At 39.5% G+C, this 18279-nt stretch overlaps 1 protein-coding gene across 2 annotated transcripts in view; it reads right to left on the reverse strand.

Annotated features, from left to right (window-relative positions):
- The window catches only part of LOC134586604 (ephrin type-A receptor 3-like), a 200073-nt gene that overhangs the window by 14559 nt on the left and 167235 nt on the right, over nucleotides 1-18279 (reverse strand). For both annotated transcript variants that reach the window (XM_063442227.1, XM_063442226.1), the window contains one exon: nucleotides 11798-11859. In XM_063442227.1, the coding sequence (XP_063298297.1) occupies nucleotides 11798-11859 (62 nt within the window). The remainder of the gene's footprint in view (nucleotides 1-11797; nucleotides 11860-18279) is intronic.

Below are 18279 nucleotides of genomic sequence, written 5' to 3' on the forward strand. Positions count from 1 at the left end.
GTTTATAACATAGAACATATTAGTGTTACATTGTATATACATTTGAGGCATAATAAAAGCTTCATGCTTTTCCCATAACTAATACAGACACACTCAAATCGACAGACAGAGAAAAGCATAGACTGAAGGATGGTGGGCAAATTGATGGACAGACAGAAAAGCAGACAGATGTACATCAATCAGGAGAGCAATAGAAAAAATATAAATCTAAGTAAGGATAATTTTATTCAGACGTCCTTTTCATAAACAACATCAGCAAATAGACAAATATAAATTTAAAGTGATGTATTTGAACCCACAGACTTTATCAATATAATATATATATATTCTCACCCCTCCTGGATGGTAAGTTTATTCCTCATTCTCTGGTCCTCTACCAGATACCTTGGAGTCTGCGGGTTCTAAGTATCTTAGCTGTTCCTAATACTGCACTGTTCTGGATAGCGATCTCTCATGTCCCACCTGAAATCTGCTGAAGACATCAGATTCCAGGTGGGACTCCCAACTTGGGAGTCACAGCCCCGAGTGCTCCTATCACAACTGGGACTTCTACTGCCTTTACTTTCCCCAGCCGTTCTAGTTCTTATTTCAGTCCTTGGCATTTGTCCACCTTCCAATGCTCCTTTTTCATGATGTTATAGTCACTGGGTATTGCCACATTGACCATGACGGCAGTCTTCCATTCCTTGTCTACCACCACGATGTCTGGTTGGTTGGCCAGCACTTGCTTTTCTGTCTGGATCTTGAAGTCCCACAGGATCTTAGCCCTGTCATTCTCAACTACCCTTTGTGGTATCTCCCATGTGGACATCTGGCAGGTCAAATCCATATTCTGTGCAGATGTTTCGGTACACAATCCCAGCAACTTGGTTGTGTCTCTCCGTGTATGCTGTTCCTGCTAACATCTTGCATCCGGAGACTCGGTGCTTGACTGTCTCAGAGGCCTCTTTGCACAGTTTACACTTTGTGTGTTGCCTGGTGTGGTAGACTCTCGCTTCTATTGATCTGGTGCTGAGTTCCTGTTCCTGTGCTGCTAGGATTAGTGCTAGGATTAGTGCTGTCTTTCAGCCCTGCCTTTTCCAACCACTGGTAGGATTTTGTCATGTGAGCCACATTCACTATCTGCGAGTGGTACCCCCCTTGGAGAGGTTTGTCTTACCATGGAACCTCCTCTTTTTCTGCATCCTCTATCTGTTGTTGTCTCAGGCATTTCCTTAGCAGTTCATCTTTGGGAACAATTTCATGATGTACTTGTGGATACTCTGTGTTTCATCCAGGACTGTGGCCTTGACACTCATCAGGTCCCGACCTCCTTTCTTCCGGCTTGTGTACAGTCTCTGGGTGCTGGATTTCCGGTGGAATCCTTCCATTCGTAGTGAGCAGTTTCTGGGTTTTGACATCCATAGTGACCAGGTCTTCTCTTGGTCAGGTTATTATTCAAATTGGGTACCTGATGACTGGTATGACATATGTGTTGATTGCGTGGATCTTAGTTCTGCCATTGAGCTGGGACTTCAGGACCTGTCTGACTCTTTAGAGGTTCATGGATGTTGCTATCCTCCATGCGTCATCTAGTAGCTGTTTGAACATCTGTATGGACTCTGATAAAACCACTTCTTCAGGCAGAGAATTCCACATCCTTATTGTTCTTACAGTAAAAAAAACCTTTCCTTTGCCTTTGACGAAATTTTCTTCCAGTCTAAACGCATGGCCTCGTGTCCTATGTAAAGTCCGGTTTGTGAATAGATTTCCACACAATGGTTTCTATTGGCCCCGAATATATTTGTATAATGTTATCATATCCCCTCTCAGGCGACGTTTTTCTAAACTAAATAGGTTTAAATTTGTTAACCTTTCTTCATAGCTGATATTTTCGATTCCTTTTGTTAATTTTGTAGCCCGCCTCTGCACTTTTTCTAGTGCCCTAATATCCTATATATAAATATAATTTTTGCATTTTTGTTTCCCCCTCTGTTGGTCACTTCTCACTACTCTACTATCAATCATCTCTTTTTTCAGAACTTCGAATCCCGTGCAAACAAACATGCTTATCCATTGCCCTAGTCATTTTATTCACTAATATTGCTTCATTTAGCTAAAATTGTTTTGGTGCTTAGATTATAGTTTTCAATGCTACTTGAAAACTGCCTGTTTCTTAATGTTTGCTTTTAAATGAAATAAATATGTCAGTACACACATATTTGGTGCACAAAAGAATATTTCTATGTTACATTAAAACTATTGAAAAAAAAATAAACAAAATATAGTGGTTCATGCAAACGTTTTCAGCAACTTATAGAACACACCATGAGTCTGTCATATAAGTTTTACAAATTATAACAAAGCAAATCAATGAAAAGGCACCAGCAGCAGCAGTAAATCTCGAGTCAAAACGATTAGGAAAATCAGCATTCTCAGCTCTCATCACTGTGAAATCTAAAATAAAATAATAAAAAAAGGAAAGACAAACAAAACAACAGAAATATGTTTTCTTTTCTAAGAAACACTGTCTCCCGTGAAATTTCGTCTCCTGCGATTTTATGAGAAAATTAAACGCTAAATTAAAAACTTATTAGCAACAATTTTATGTCTATAATAAAACAATCATTCAGAAAAATCAAAGTATGCATCGATGCAATTTTATAGTTTGTACTGAAATGCATCCTGGGTTTTTTTCTCATCATATTGGTTAAAAGCATAATTCATATCAGCTGCTCATAATTCAAAATGGCTGCATTCATGATATAAAAACAATGTCAGGTACATGTTGCACCCTAATAAACACTGCAAAGGAATGCATAGAAACATAGAATGTGACAGCAGATAAGAAACAATCGGTCCATCTAGTCTGCCCAAAATACTTTCATTAGTCTCTGGCCTTATCTTATATCTAGGATAGCCTTATGCCAATCTCACTCATGCTTAGATTTTTACAGATTTTTAAATACAGGTTGATACCCAACTATGTATTTTCACCATCACTGGTGTTCCGCCCACATTTTCAGTTAGGAAGGGGAGGGTAAATTTGGATAATTTATTCTAGATTAGTAATAGAACTGGATAGTTCTCCTCGCAGACAAAAGGGTAATAAACCTCGAAGATTTAAATAATATGTGAGAAATACAAGCAGATCTTACTGGTATTGTGACACGTGTTGCCACAATGTGTACACTGATTTTTAATATTACATTAGATTTGATTAAAGGAATAATGCAAACAGAATAATTGATAAATTAGGATCTTTGGATAAATATAAATTACATTTTACACACACACACACACATATATATATATATATATATATATATAACAAGTTTAAATCGCAGCAAAGATAAAAACTAGAAAGGACTCGATGTATTCTGCTTTATTTGTATCTGATTCACCACCTGTAGCAAACTATTACATTATCCTGATATCGCTACATCTTAACCCTCCTTATGATAGCACAAGGGGTTTTACAAAAACCCACTGTTTCCTCTGAAGGATATTTAAACGGAGGACATGAGCGAACGGTGAACTAATTACTAGAAATTGATTTTAGCATTAACCTGGATTCCATGCTTTGCCAGAGGAGGATGAGAAGGGACAAATCAAATGTTATTACAGCTACACAATTAAAAGCAGAAGGAGATGAAACACAGGATTAACTACGCTTGCTAAATCTAAGAAAGGAAACAAAAAGTGGGCATGTAATATAGAATCAACACTCAGAAATATCTGCGTTTTCATGCAAAGGCACAGTATAATGTTAAATGAATATATTTGTTCATGGTCTATTCAGCTGTTTTCAACCTGAACACAGTTAATAATTTTTTTTTTTTAAATATTGCAATTCAAAAGTAACACAATAAAAAAGTAGTATATCTTTAATAGGTTAATAAAAAAAGCACACACTTCTAAATGGTACTCCACCCCAATAAAAAAAATAAACAAAGTTCACAGATGCAGTTCTGATTGTAAATGTGCACACCCACAATCTTATTGGTTTAAATCGTCAGCATCACTGCTGCCCCCCCTGGGGTTAAAAATAAACGCATCACTTACATTTTGCAGGATATCTTCACTTATGTGTGTTATGCAGTATAACCCATATCTTTACCTATTACTGGTAATTTGATGATGTGCCGGTAGTAACTGTTATCTGTAGTAATGGAACTAGGTGTCTGAAACCTACATAGTGTCACGGGGCAGATTTGCCCCATTAACAGAACTGATAACTGTTTAACCAGAAACCATATCACACTGAAACAAACTCACCCACAGTTAGTTACACACAGAACACCGTAAACAAGTAACATTCACTTAGCCATTAATAAAATGCTATAGGAACAATAAATATGCTTATCTAGGCTCCATTGCTGCTTCACTATAAATACTGTAATGTGATGGTTCTAAACTTTCTTAAATGTATTACATTATATGTAATGTAACAGTTCAGCAATAGAATTATCAATGTGCACAATGCCCACTGGGGTACTATCTACTCAAACAAGAGAGCTGCTCACATCCAAATGATCCCACTGAGACCCAGCAGAATCCATTGGAGCCCCCATGTGGTGGAGTATCACTTACTTGGTTGGCAATGATGTTACTAACAGTAGCCTATGCTACTAGGAGTTTGTCTAGTGCTTTGGAACCTTGTGGTATTATAGAGTAGGCTTTGTAAAAATGTGGACGCTTGACTCATGGGGTATTGATAGCCTTCCTGGACTGGTTTTGTCAGAAGACGTTAATGAACTCTACCCCTCTACCATCAGGACAGGGGCTAATTTCCCTTTTTGTTTTGCTCCTCACAATCTGACAGCAGATGAGAGAGTCATACTTGGCGTACATCCCAACAGAGCAAAGAAGTACTGAATCATTTGACCTCTCAGTTGCTTCTTCACTCCTGACTTAATATACATATATTTTTTCTCAGCTGGGGATGGAGAACACTCCTAACCTTAAATGCACCTGTAAGCCTTCAACAGCAAAGTGTCTTCATTTTATCATCTTTCCCTACAGTTTGAAAGATTCTAGAAAAAAGATATGTTTAGGATTTTGCTTTGAGAAAGAGTTCTATCTACACCATTGTAATGGTGTAGATAGAACTAGCTCAGGATATATCATTTGTATATTACCATTTGTATATTACCATTTGTATATTGCCATTTGTATATTACCATTTGTATATTATCATTTGTAAATGTTTGTTTAACATGTAAAGCAATTAATTTAATTAAATTCTACAGGGTTGTTTTTTTTCCCAAGTATGGTTTGTTATATATTAACAATAAATTCAAACTGTATTTCAAATTTTAGGGGAAAGTAGCTTAAATGGAGAAATTTTGAATTCAGAAGTTTGGCCTAAAATGTGAAATTCACATTGAAAACCCAACAATTCTGACTATACTAGATAATACTGTACATAAAATTTATATATTAAAAGGTTTTAAATGTATGCAATGGCAGCAAAAGCTTTTGTTTATAAATGGAGACGTCTCTATGATTAGTCTTTCTTCCTTTCTACAAGAAGAAAATGGCTAATATGTTTATATAAAGTCAATGGGACTATAATTCTTCACGTTCGGTACTGATGTATTTTATGATCAGGATTTTACATTAAATGACATATTTTGGGAAATGGGCATTTTTCTGTCTATCAATTATCACATGTAAACATTTCATTCAAACATTTTAAACAAACACATTATTTATATTGTTATTATTTTTTAGATAGTTAACACATTTGTTAGGCTTTTAAAATGTGAAATATTTCACCCATTTTGGACTCAGCCCTATTACTTTTGAGATGATCACTGAACCTATTAGGCAGGTTTTACCTGTTTTCATCCACGGGGTTCTTAAATGGTTTGACTACTTACCCTGGGTCTGAGCCAGGACACACCTGGTACCATAACTACTATGGTGGCAATAGTGCTTAAGATGATTGGACTGTTCCTTTAAGTATACATTGATGGCTGTTTTGCCAGCACAATGAATATAGATAAACCTACCTGAAGGTGACCTTACCATTCACACAATTTGTGGATAATAGGTTCATGTTAACTATCACATCATACTCCCACTACATCAATTTTACTAAAACCGTTCGTTGCTCTTCCTATTCTATAATTACTTTGATAAGAGTATATTAAGCTTTTTCAAATGGTGGTTTCAGACAGCTGAGCCATCAATATAAAACACAAAAAAGGAAAAATAAATAAAATGTAAAACTTATGATACTGTTCTGCTGGCCGGAATCTGCTCAGATAGAGTAACAATTCCTTTGGAAAAAGTGTGAACAAACAGAAGTGGTTAATATATAATATTATAACAATATTATACTTTGATGTTGAATACAATTTTAGAGCCTTTTCAAATTTGATGCCAATGTTATCAAGCATCCCCAGGGACACAACTTAAAAATGGAAAGAAGTCACCTACCATTTCAAATGCTAATTAACTCTAACATAAAACAGATATCTAAAGGTCTAAGTGGCTAATTAAACGCCCATTTTAGCCATACCTTTCTACCATAATAACAATATAAAAGAAGCCGTGTCTGCATGTGCTGATTCAGCTGATGAGAAATTATGAAAATTGCAGTTCAGTATTCTACGTCCTTCACATAGTTTATAGTCCCTGAAGCAGGTGATTAAGGAAGGGTCTGCCCTTGAATGACATAATTTTGAATGAGGTCTGATTTCAAATCTCATGATTAAGTATGATGACTACCTTTAACAGGTGAAGAAATTATATACACACAGTATATATATGGGTATGATTGGCAATAGTAGTGATACAAGTGCTGTTATTTCCCAGTGTCTAGGTTACTGATAAGACATAGATAATTGAAACATGTTAAAGGGACACTGAAGGCACCCAGACCACTTCAGCTCATTAAAGTGGTCTGGGTACAGTGTCCCTATTGCCCTTAGTGCTGCAATGTTAAATATTCCAGAGTTCTGCCTCCAGAAGCTGTCTCCCAGACAGCCACTAGAGGGGACCCTGGTTTAAAAACAGACCTTTGGTCCAGTATCTGACGCTGGACCAAGGATGTATCTTCCTTGGGGAAAACAAGGCATCTGCCTTGGGCGGTGTAACGGACCGTTTTGCTCACCAGAGGTTAAAAACCGTTTAGGCGATATTCCCTTTCCAGATACACCGACAGCTACTGTAAGCACCAATCTCCCGAACTGAAAACACAGGAACCCTGGAAATATCTGGGAAACAGCCGAACAGGAAAACCATGCGAAAGGGTTACACTCCTGGCAGTCAGCATACAATCCAATTCCCCCCAAGAACGAGACGACACTTCGTTTTGAGGGTTATGCAGAATCTGACTGTACTGGCACATACAGTCTCTTTTATTCCCAATCAACAAACATAGTACAGCCGACAGGGTTTTACAGAACAACCAATCAATCCATACAATACACACAGACACTCCCACACAAAATGCTCCCCTCTGCCTGTGATATGATTACTGAACACAATGGGTAATCTCATCATCACAGGCAGAGGAATACAGTTTTTACACAATATTTATAACTTCTAAAATATACATGTCACAAACATAAAACATAAATTTTCATAATCAGCATGCGGGAAATAAACACATACTCAAAAATCAGGGCAATCGGTTAAGGGGTTAAAAAGTTAGATGGAAGTCCTTTATGACCGACCGCAAGCACATTTTCATGCCTAAAACAGTTCCATAGATTTGGGCTGTGCGGTCGGTCTATTTCAGGCTGAAAAATTGACTTAGTCCCATTCGAACGAGCGGCAAAATCACCGTGGGAGAAGGTAAGGCTCAGCGGTGTTCGCGGAACTGTGTAGCCGATTTTAGTTCCATGAATTTGGCTACACATACCGCTGACCGCATGGAATGAACCAAGATGGCCGCCGCCATGTGTTAGTTTTTCGAATAGCGGCCACTTCGACTACTTCGGCACTTCGACGGCATTCGAAGTGCCAATTTAAAAGTACAAACCCTTTCTCTGGGAGTTAAAGGGCCCGCAGCAGCACACCAAAAATCCATTATGCCCAAATCTTGTAATTAAAGGGCCACATCTTCCCGGGCCATAGTCATAAGGCAAGCGCGGCCGCCCCCAAATGCCCAGGCAGATCCCTTGTTTGCCTCGTGTCCTGGGGGGGCTCAAGACCTGGCCAGATGGCCACTTTGAGACCCATTGAGGCGGGCGGCAGATGGCGGGCAGCAAGGGAGCATGCTCACCTGGCTCTTCCTGCTCAGCTCCCTTGCGCACTGCTTAATGAAGCCGGGAGTCAGAATATGACGTCACTCCGGCTCCCGGCATCACTAAGTGACACGCGAGGGAGCTGAGCAGGGAGATTAAATCTCCCTCGCCACCTACTCAGCCTGTCTGCCCCCTGTCTGCACGACCAGCAGCCCCACTGCACCGCAGATAAGCAATCCACTCCAGTTCTCCCAGGGAGGCTGGGTGGATTTAAAATAAAATCTAAAAAATTATAATTTGTGAGTGTTGGTGGAAATGTGTGTGCGTGTGTGGTTGTGAGTGTGTGTGTCTAAGTGAATTTGTGTGTGTGTCTAAGTGAATGTGTGTGTGTGTCTGTCAGTGAATGTGTGTGTGTGTGTTGGTCAGTGAATGTGTGGGTGTGATGGTCAGTGAGTGAGTATGTGTCGGTCAGTGAGTGTGTGCGTCTGTCAGTGCGTGCGTCTCTGTCAGTGCGAGTGTGCGTCTGCCAGTGAGTCAGTCAGTGTGTGTCTGAGTAATAGTGTGTGTCTGTGTATCAGTGTGTCAAACTAGTGAGTGTGTGTGTATGTCATTGTTTGTCAGTGTATATGAGAGTGTGTGTGTATGTCATTGTGTCAATGAGTGTATGCATCTATCAGTGAGTGTGTGCGTCTGTCAGTGAGTGTGCATCTGTCAATGAGTGAGCATCTGTCAGTCAAAGTGCAGCCTTGACAGGAAGGGGTTGGGAAAATTTTAATTAGGGCTGGGGTGCCCGAGCACATACTGCCTTGGGCAGCACAAATCCTAAATACACTACTGTGCTGGACATCCTCACGCTCTGCATGAGGATCTCCAGGGTCAGATTTTTCATCATAGGAAAGCATTGATTCAATACTTTCGTATAGAGAGGTCTAATGCGTGCACGGTTTTAGAGCCCGATGGTCGTGGAAGGTGGAGGCGGAGCTGCGACCTAGCGCCGAGGGACATAGGCACTGGCATCAGGTAAGTAAATAAAGGCTTTTTAACTCTTTATTCACTGGGGAGGTGGGGACGCAAGGCAGTAGGGAGGCAGGGGGAGCGATAGTGCCAGGAATACAGCTATAATATCCCGTTAATAGAATATAAGGGTGACTGCACACATTATACCAAATCAAATACACAAGTGAATGGAGTATATACCTATACAGGTATGTTTCCAAATCTGAGCTCAATCTGCAAATACAGACTTATAAATATGGATGTTTTGGATTCCTTGTCGTCACATGATGTCCAGATCACATGAGATCCTGATCACGGGATGATGCAAGAATGCTAATGCTAGCATCACTGAGTGATAATGCAACAACACCAGCATGGGCAAAGGGGGATAGAAACACATAAACACCGGAAGATGTGTTCAGTCAAGTGGCACCAATTTCAAGTTCCTGAATTCCGGCGTTATAAGGAAGAACATTATTGTGAACAAGGATGCACCAGGAAGAAGATGGTAACAGTCAAAATGCGCTGTATTATGATGTGGACTTCATTGATTTGTCCCCATGCAAATTGTGCTGGCTTTATTTCATGGATTTTAAACCACATTTACATTAAAGTGAAACTTACTTACTACCACCACTCGAGATCCCTCTATTATTTACAGCTATTGCAAAGCTGCAATATCAAGGAGAACATGGAGGTGAAGGCTTTGCAACACTGGACTAAATTTAACAAGTGATTGAAGTTTGAGCGTGCTATGTGTGGCTCTATAGTATGTGAGTGGGTTTCCTATTTACTTAAATAACTTATAATGGTAAATTACATACTACTCTATGAGAGTTTTCTCTCTTTTATGGTTCTTGTATTTGGAGATTGTGAACAGAGTTGGAAACATTCCTGTATAAGTATATACTCCATTCAATTGTATATTTGGTGTGGTATAATGTGCACTGACGTGCTTATATTCTATTTACACATTTTAACAGATGAATTATCTCGAGACCAATGCAGGTTTCTTTTTGTTCGGAAATGCTGCTACATTATGCCAAAATACTATTTACTTACTGGTGTAGCAAAAAAAAAACCTGAACCAAATCGAAACCACTCCACAGGAAAACTGCAACAACATATGTAAGATGTGTATATATACAGTACTAGCATACAAAGAAGCACCAGGTAAGTTTAATCAATGCAAAGACATGTGCAACGGTATATAGGGGCAAGGGAGCCACAGAATTGGGCTCCATACCCCCTCAATGTATTGTAGGTATTTCCTGAATTTGGGGGCCTGAAGAGAGCTTAATTCCATTCTCAGGAATGTAGAGTGAAGGAGTAGGATATTTCTGCACAGGTGGAACAAATCTAGACCATTGTTCTGGTCTAGTAGCCATGAGGATGACAAGGCATGGCAACAGGTGTTGCAGAGGAGTCACCTAAATAATGGGTGATGGCATGGAGTATACTCTGTTACATTCATAAAAATATATTTAACCATCCTCATTTTGTAACATGATTGGACTCGGTACAGCGATATATCTTGCTCAATTTTTTTTAAGGTATCTCTTGCTGTTCACAACCTACACTTACTGGGTACTTGACTAGATCTAAGTCTATTTTCTGACATCCACCATGGGTAAGACATATACGCAGGTGCCACAAATATTACACTAGTCACCATAAAAAACCCTAAACTTTGAAGTTAACCAAAACTATACCTTTAGTTCAACTGCAAACTATTGATGCAGAAGAACTTTTGTCAATCACAGGGTAGCTTTCTATTCCATGGACTAATGCAAGAATAAAAGGTTCAGTAACATTTTATTTTCTTTCACCGCCTTTATAAACATTACATATTCTTAACAGTGTACTATAAATAGACACAGCCTACATTCAGACAACTGGTAATATTACAAGATATGATTCATGAAATAATAAAAACAGAACGTCTACATGTTACAGCAATCTATGAATCATTTACTATCTTTTTCACCTTTTTGCTACAATATTATTCATTTATCCCAATGTTTAGAATCTGAATAGGTCTGGTAGTAAAGAATTTTCATTGTCTGTTCTGTTCAACCAGAATGTCATCAACTGATGCTAAATTGAATTGAGTTTTTCTACTAGTGTAGCTTTTTCATGAACCCAATTGACATCTTGAGGTATTTAAACTTGAAATCAATTCTTGGTTCTGAAAAAAGGTAGCAGGGTGTGAAACGAGATTTCTCTGTGCCTCGTGGAAGATTGAGTCTTGCACGGTAAATGTGTAGGATTACAACCATACTTCCAACCCTCTGCCCAAGTTAATATTTAATTTATTGCTTTAGAGCTATTCCTATAAGATAAATCTTCAGCTGAAAAAGATTTAGTCCCCAAACAATAAATTATCACGAGTATGTAGTTATGGAGTTTCAACCAAAATAGCAGCAACAGGCACCTCAGTTTTCAACATACGAAAAATTACTGTTTTAACGGATAACCCTCTGTGGTATTTATCTTGCTAATTCAGTTCACAACCATGAGCTCATCAAATATTGTCCTCTGCAATATACCTTCCAAAAAACTATGTGTTTCATCTTACTTTATCACATTGCGATCCAAAATGCTTTTATGTTGGGACTTACCTTAAGAAACAAATCCAAAGAACCATTTTCCATAAATTCGGTTATAATCATCACTGGTTTGCCTGAAATACAGAGAAATATTGGTTAATATCAATAAAGCATTAATATTTGTTCTGGATATACATGTTAGACACGAGGGGCTGGCTTCTAAGACCAGATTTCTCCTATATTTTTCTTCATGTGGTTGAGTGAATAGCTTTTTCAAAATTCCCCATGGACTACAAAGAGTAAACATATCACTAGCCAAAGAGTTTAGACTCATACCTTGAAAGGACTTGAATAATAAATAATTGTGCACCTGTTTCTTGGGAGAAAGATAGTCAAATCTATCTAGAACCTAATAGGAACTTGGAATCATTTTCATTGTGATGTGTATAGCTGAGATTATATGTTAAATTCTAATTCTAATATGAATTTTTGCTTTTTATTGTTTTTTTTTTTTCGTGGTGACGATGAAGTCATTCGTTTTGGTTGGACACAGTATATGGTAGAGGGAAATGTTTGGAAGGGGCTTAAGTCAACAAGTGTGGGAGAGGATATACAGCTTAACCTTGGGTTTCTGTCTATGTGGAAGTGAAATCCGCAAATATCTGATATCTGATTGATGTTCAAACCTACAACATCAAAAACTCTGATAGTGTACCATAGCATATTTAGTTTATAATATGATTTTATTGTCTAGACTATTTTATTATGCTACAAAATAAGGGCTCCTTGCTAAAAGACTTCATGATACATATTTTATACAATGAGTTTATTACTATGCAGTTAATGAGTTTCTTGATTGCAATTTTGTTTTATTTTTTTAGAAGAATAATTTCCATTAACTGTTATCAGAATGTTGAACAACTTATTGTATCTTATACATACACTATATCACAGGTTTATCGTCTAATTAGGTTTAATGACTTAATTTGGTTCATTCAGTAGAAATATTCATTTGCATAGGTAAAAAAGTAATTTAACATAGAAGAGTCAATCTGATATTCCTAAGCTTCTGCTTAGTGTTATTAGGATAGAATACAAAATTAGCGTTACCTCCTAATTGATGACCCATTTTCCCAACAGCCACCAATACAGATGGACAGACAGCTAATGATAATGTGCTCAGTTTGAGTAACACTTAGCAATTTAGTAAAGACACCAGCAGGCATTGAGATAGTTCTTTTAATGATTCTTACCAAGCAGAAGCTCTAATTACCTGCATTAGATTAGGACAATCACAGAATATAGATCCCCCTAGTAATTGTCAAATGGATAAAGAGCTAGATGCACTCATTAGTTGGTGCTTGAGCAGAGCATGATATTTGGTCATTTACATAACCAATTAACTAACCCTCAGCCTACTGTTAAGACCCCGTAAGAAACATTCAGATTTGCATATTCTTTTTTGTTCAATCTAAAGATATCTCTCTGTTCTTTTTCAATCACTTGTTTTTTTTTTTCTCTTTCTACAATGTTTAAATGGCATATTTCAATCATAATGAATATCAAACAATAGTGTTCAGAATTTGCTGTGTTCCTTATTGAATAAAGACCACACAGATTTTGGAAGATAGCTGTGTTCCACACCAATGTAACTATATACCCTGTACATGTTACAAGCAGAATGGATTAAACTTGGGCATGGTGAAAACCAATATTTCGGCCATTTCGTACAATTTTATTTTACAAATTGGGGCGACCGGATGTCATCCATATGGAAGATGAACTATCTTATTTTTGTTACCAACAAGGAATTCCAAATCAGAATTCAAACAAACATCCTCGGCCACTGCACAATTCAATCGGTTCAGGATTTAGCCATATTTTGTCTTAGAGTTTAGGAATTTGGACAATCATCTGATTGTCCCAAAATCAGACAAAACTGAAATGTTTTGAATTTGTTCAAAAAAGCCTGTTTAAAATCCTGTCATCTTGGACAGAGCATCTAAACTGGGCTAATACAGGGAGAGCAAAGTGGAGTTAACAAAATTATGGCTCTGTAAACACATACAAAGCTGATGTACAAGTGACTTTATAACTTGACCCCTCAGTGACCAGTTTTTCAATGTTCTTACCATTAAAAGGACACTCCAGGCACCCAGACCACTTCTGCTCATTGGAGTGGTCTGGGTGCCAACTCCCACTACCCTTAACCCTGCAAGTGTAATTATTGCAGTTTTTCATAAACTGCAATATTTACATTGCAGGGTTAACTCCACCTCTAGTGGCTGTCTATTAGACAGCCACTAGAGGTCACTTCCTGGGTTCTAGCACAGGTTTCCTGTGCTAGAGCGTCGCTGGACGTCCTCACGCTGTGTGAGGACCTCCAGCGTCGCTCAAAACCCCATAGGAAAGCATTGAAATGATTTTTCAATGCTTTCCTATGGGGAGACGTAATGCGCATGCGCGGAATTTCCGCGCATGCGCATTAGGTCTCCTCGGCCGGTGAGCGAGATTAGTCTCGCCCACCGGCCGACGTAATCACTAGGAGGAGCGTCGCGGAGGCGGAGACAGCGGCGAGGGACATCGCCGCTGTCCCAGGTAAGTCACTGAAGGGGTTTTCACCCCTTCAGTAACTGGGGATTGGTGGGTGGGAGGGAGAGGTACCCTCCAGTGCCAGAAAAACGGTTCGTTTTTCTGGCACTGGAGTTTCCCTTTAAGGAACAGGGCTGTTTTTACATTTCTGCGGTGTTTGTGTTTAGCTGTAGTTTTCCTCTTTCTCATTTACTGTACCCACACATATTACTGTTTTCAAACCATTAAATGTTTTTTCTAAAGATACTTTATCATTATTTTCATCATATCATATAACTTACTATAAATTTTTTTTATAAAATTTGATTAAAAAACCTTTTCTAACTTTGACCCCCAAAATCTGTTACGCATCTACAACCGCCAAAAAACACCCATGCTAAATAGTTTCCTGAGCTTAGAAATACCCAATGTTAACATGTCCTTAGCTTTTTTTTTTTGCAAGTTATAGGGCTATAAGTACAAGTAGGACATTGCTGTGTCAAAATATGTCATAATATCTGTCATAAATCTCTGAATCACACCTCACACGTACATAATTTTTTGAAGTAGACTACCCGGGGTATTCAATATGGGGTATGTCCAGTCTTTTTTAGTAGCCACTTAGTCACAAACACTGGCCAAAGTTAGCATTTATATTTGTTTGTGAGTTAAAAATGCAAAAAACTATTTTGAACGCTAACTTTGGCCAGTGTTTGTGACTAAGTGGCTACTAAAAAAGACTACCTTGTTTTGTCTTCTTTTGCAAATGGTATGCCATCATGGGGGTAATTCTCATTCCTAGGCTACGATAAGCTCTCAAAGGCAACATAACCAATCTGGCAAATTTAAATGTGAAACAACTGAAAATCAAGCCTTATATTTGACTCTGTAACTTTCAAAAACATTATAAAACCTGTACATGGTTGGGGGGGAGCACTGTTATACTCGGGTGACTTCGCAGAACACCAATATTGGTGTTTAAAAACAGGAAAACATATCACAACAATGATATCATCAGTGAAAGTGCAATTTGTGTGTGAAAAAGAAAAAAATTCACTTTCACTGACAATATTATCGCTGTGACATGTTTTACTGTTTTGAAAAACTCATATTTGTGTTCAGTGAAGTCTCCCGAGTATAACAATACCCCCCCATGTACAGGTTTTATGGTATTTTGGAAAGTTACAGGGTCAATATAGGGCTTGCCCATAAAAGTTTGCCAGATTGGTTTGCTGGTAGTGATGTCCTGAACGGTTCGCTGGCGAATAGTTCCTGGCGAACATAGCTTGTTCGCGTTCGCCACGGATGGCGAACATATGTGATGTTCGGTCGGCCCCCTATTCGTCATCATTGAGTAAACTTTTGACCCTGTACCTCACAGTCAGCAGACACATTCCAGCCAATCAGCAGCAGACCCTCCCTCCCAGACCTTCCCACCTCCTAGACAGCATAACATTTAAATTAATTCTGAAGCTGCATTCTTTTTTTTTTTAGACAGAAGTGTGTTAAATTTGAGCATGCTAGGCTGAACGTGCGTATACCATGGCTAGTTGCACTGAGGGTATGAGTATATAGCAGTACATTGTGTGAAAGATGGCTGTCATGTTTAGGGTGTAGCTTGCACATTATCAACTGTGTATTTATATCAGCAACTCCACCCCTAGTTATAAATCAAGTGTGAGTTGCCCCATGAGATGAGAGTAGTGAATAACATAATACATGAACGGTTAAGGTAAAGGCATGTAAGGAACTACGACAAACTCTTTAGGAGGTGAAATAAGGACATGTTTAAACGCTTGCTACTTTACGATTAGTTAATGTGCAGAGAGCAGTTCATGTGATCAAAGGCATGGTGTGGAGGATCAGCTATAGTGGGACATGCTTGGTAGGCTGCTGTTTACTGCTTGTGCTCATCCGATCTCTTCTGGGCGCCAGGTGCAGACCCTGGGAGACCCTGATACCTGGAACAACAAAGGCAAGTCTCTGGCTGAGTGCCGGGTTCGCGGCTTGAGGTGGTGGAAGCTTGTTTTGTCGGGTGGTCGGATCTATCCCGGTGGTGCTTCACGTTTGGTGCGGGATTGTGATGGCTTAAGGTGGAGGCGAGTGCTTGACGTGGGGCAGGCTCTGCATTTCTGTTTGTGCCTCCGGTGCCGTCTTCAACGCCTTTTGCGTGGGTGGATTTTAATGGGGGCTGCTTCGCTTAGCTGTGGTGGAGCTTGTTGGGGCTGTGGTGGAGCTTGTTGGGGCTTCCTGCTTGTTATTTGCTTCCAAAATTGATTAAAGAGTCTGTCCAGCTTAGACTCAATATCCTGTCATGCTTTGCTGGTACCAGGAGGACACACAGCTGCCGCCATATTAGTAGAGTCGCAGATGAGTATGTCAGCCTGGGCGGCTGTGCTCTGTGCGTCCATTAGCTCCAGACAGCCTCTCGGGGGTGGACCGGGATAACCCCCACTGGTCCAAGGGGGGGGGGGTAATGGAGCTTGTTGATAGCTGTGAGATATGTGAGATATTGAGGGAGCTCACACCAAGTGCGTCTTTCCTCCATGACAGCTAGGCCCCGCCCGCCGGAAGCTGCATTCTTAGTGAGAGGAGGGAAAGTGTAGCTGCTGCTGATTTAATAGGGAAATCGATAGTGAGGCTAGTGTATTTAGTGTCCACTACAGTCCTGAAGGACTCATCTGATCTCTGCTGTAAGGACAGCACCCCAAAAAGCCATTTTTAGGGCTAGAACATAAGCCTGTTTTTTTTTTTCCTGTGTAATTTAATTGCAGTTGCCTGCCTGCCAGCGTGTGTATCAGGCTCACAGCATATACTGTGCCCACTTGCCCAGTGCCACCACTCATATCTGGTGTCACAATAGCTTGCATTTAAAAAAAAACAAAAAACTTTTTTGACTGTGAAATAATAGCAGTCAGTTTCCTTCACACGTGTGCGTATCAGGGCCTGCCAGGGCACAGTGTCACACCAGTGCAACTCATATCTGGTGTAACAGTAGTGTACATTTAAAAAAAGAAATACAGGGGACTTGTTGTCACCTTTCGGGGACCCTTGGTGTTGTACGTGGCTGGGTGGAGGAAGAGACCTTCAATGACATCAGTGAGGACAAGGAACGGGACATGGCTAGCTTGGTATCCAACCTTGTGCAAATGGGGAGTTTGTGGTTGTGCAAATGGACTGTTTGCGGTGCGTTAAACGGGGAGTTTGGTCTGTCACTGTGAAGCGGACGTAACCCTTACACTACCTGATCGATACAACATCATACCTGATGTTTTAAAGCACGTTATTCCAAACAATTTAGGAATGTTAGGTGATTTATGCCCTTTGTGGATTAAAACCAGACTCTGCATCAACTATGTCATTTTCCATGTGAGTTTTGTAATGGATCCCCCTCTGGCATGCCACAGTCCAGGTGTTAGTCCCCTTGAAACAACTTTTCCATCACTATTGTGGCCAGAAAGAGTCCCTGTGGGTTTTAAAATTCGCCTGCCTATTCAAGTCTATGGCGGTTCGCCCGGTTTGCCCGTTCACGAACATTTGCGGAAGTTCACGTTCGCCATTCGCAAACGGAAAATTTTATGTTCGCGACATCACTATTTGCTGGGTCTATGTTGCCTTTGGTATGGGCAAGCCCTATATTACAGGGTCAATAAAGGGCTTGCCCATAAAAGTTTGCCAGATTGGTTTGCTGGGTCTATGTTGCCTTTGGTAGCCCAGGAATGTGAATTAACTCCATAATGGCATATCGTTTGCAAATGTAGACAACCCAGGGTATTCAAAATGGGGTATATGTCCAGTCTTTTCTAGTAGACACTTAGTCACGAACGCTGGCCAAAGGTAGCATTTTTATTTATTTTTTGCATTTTTTTAAACAAAAACTGCACTTTTATTGGTGATATCATCTTCGTGATAAGTTTTACTGTTTTGAAAAACTCATATTTGTGTTCAGCAAAGTCTCCCGAATATATCAATATCCCATGTAC

This window comes from Pelobates fuscus, chromosome 2 (genome assembly GCF_036172605.1).
Source record: "Pelobates fuscus isolate aPelFus1 chromosome 2, aPelFus1.pri, whole genome shotgun sequence".
In the NCBI taxonomy this organism is placed as follows: Eukaryota; Metazoa; Chordata; class Amphibia; order Anura; family Pelobatidae; genus Pelobates; species Pelobates fuscus.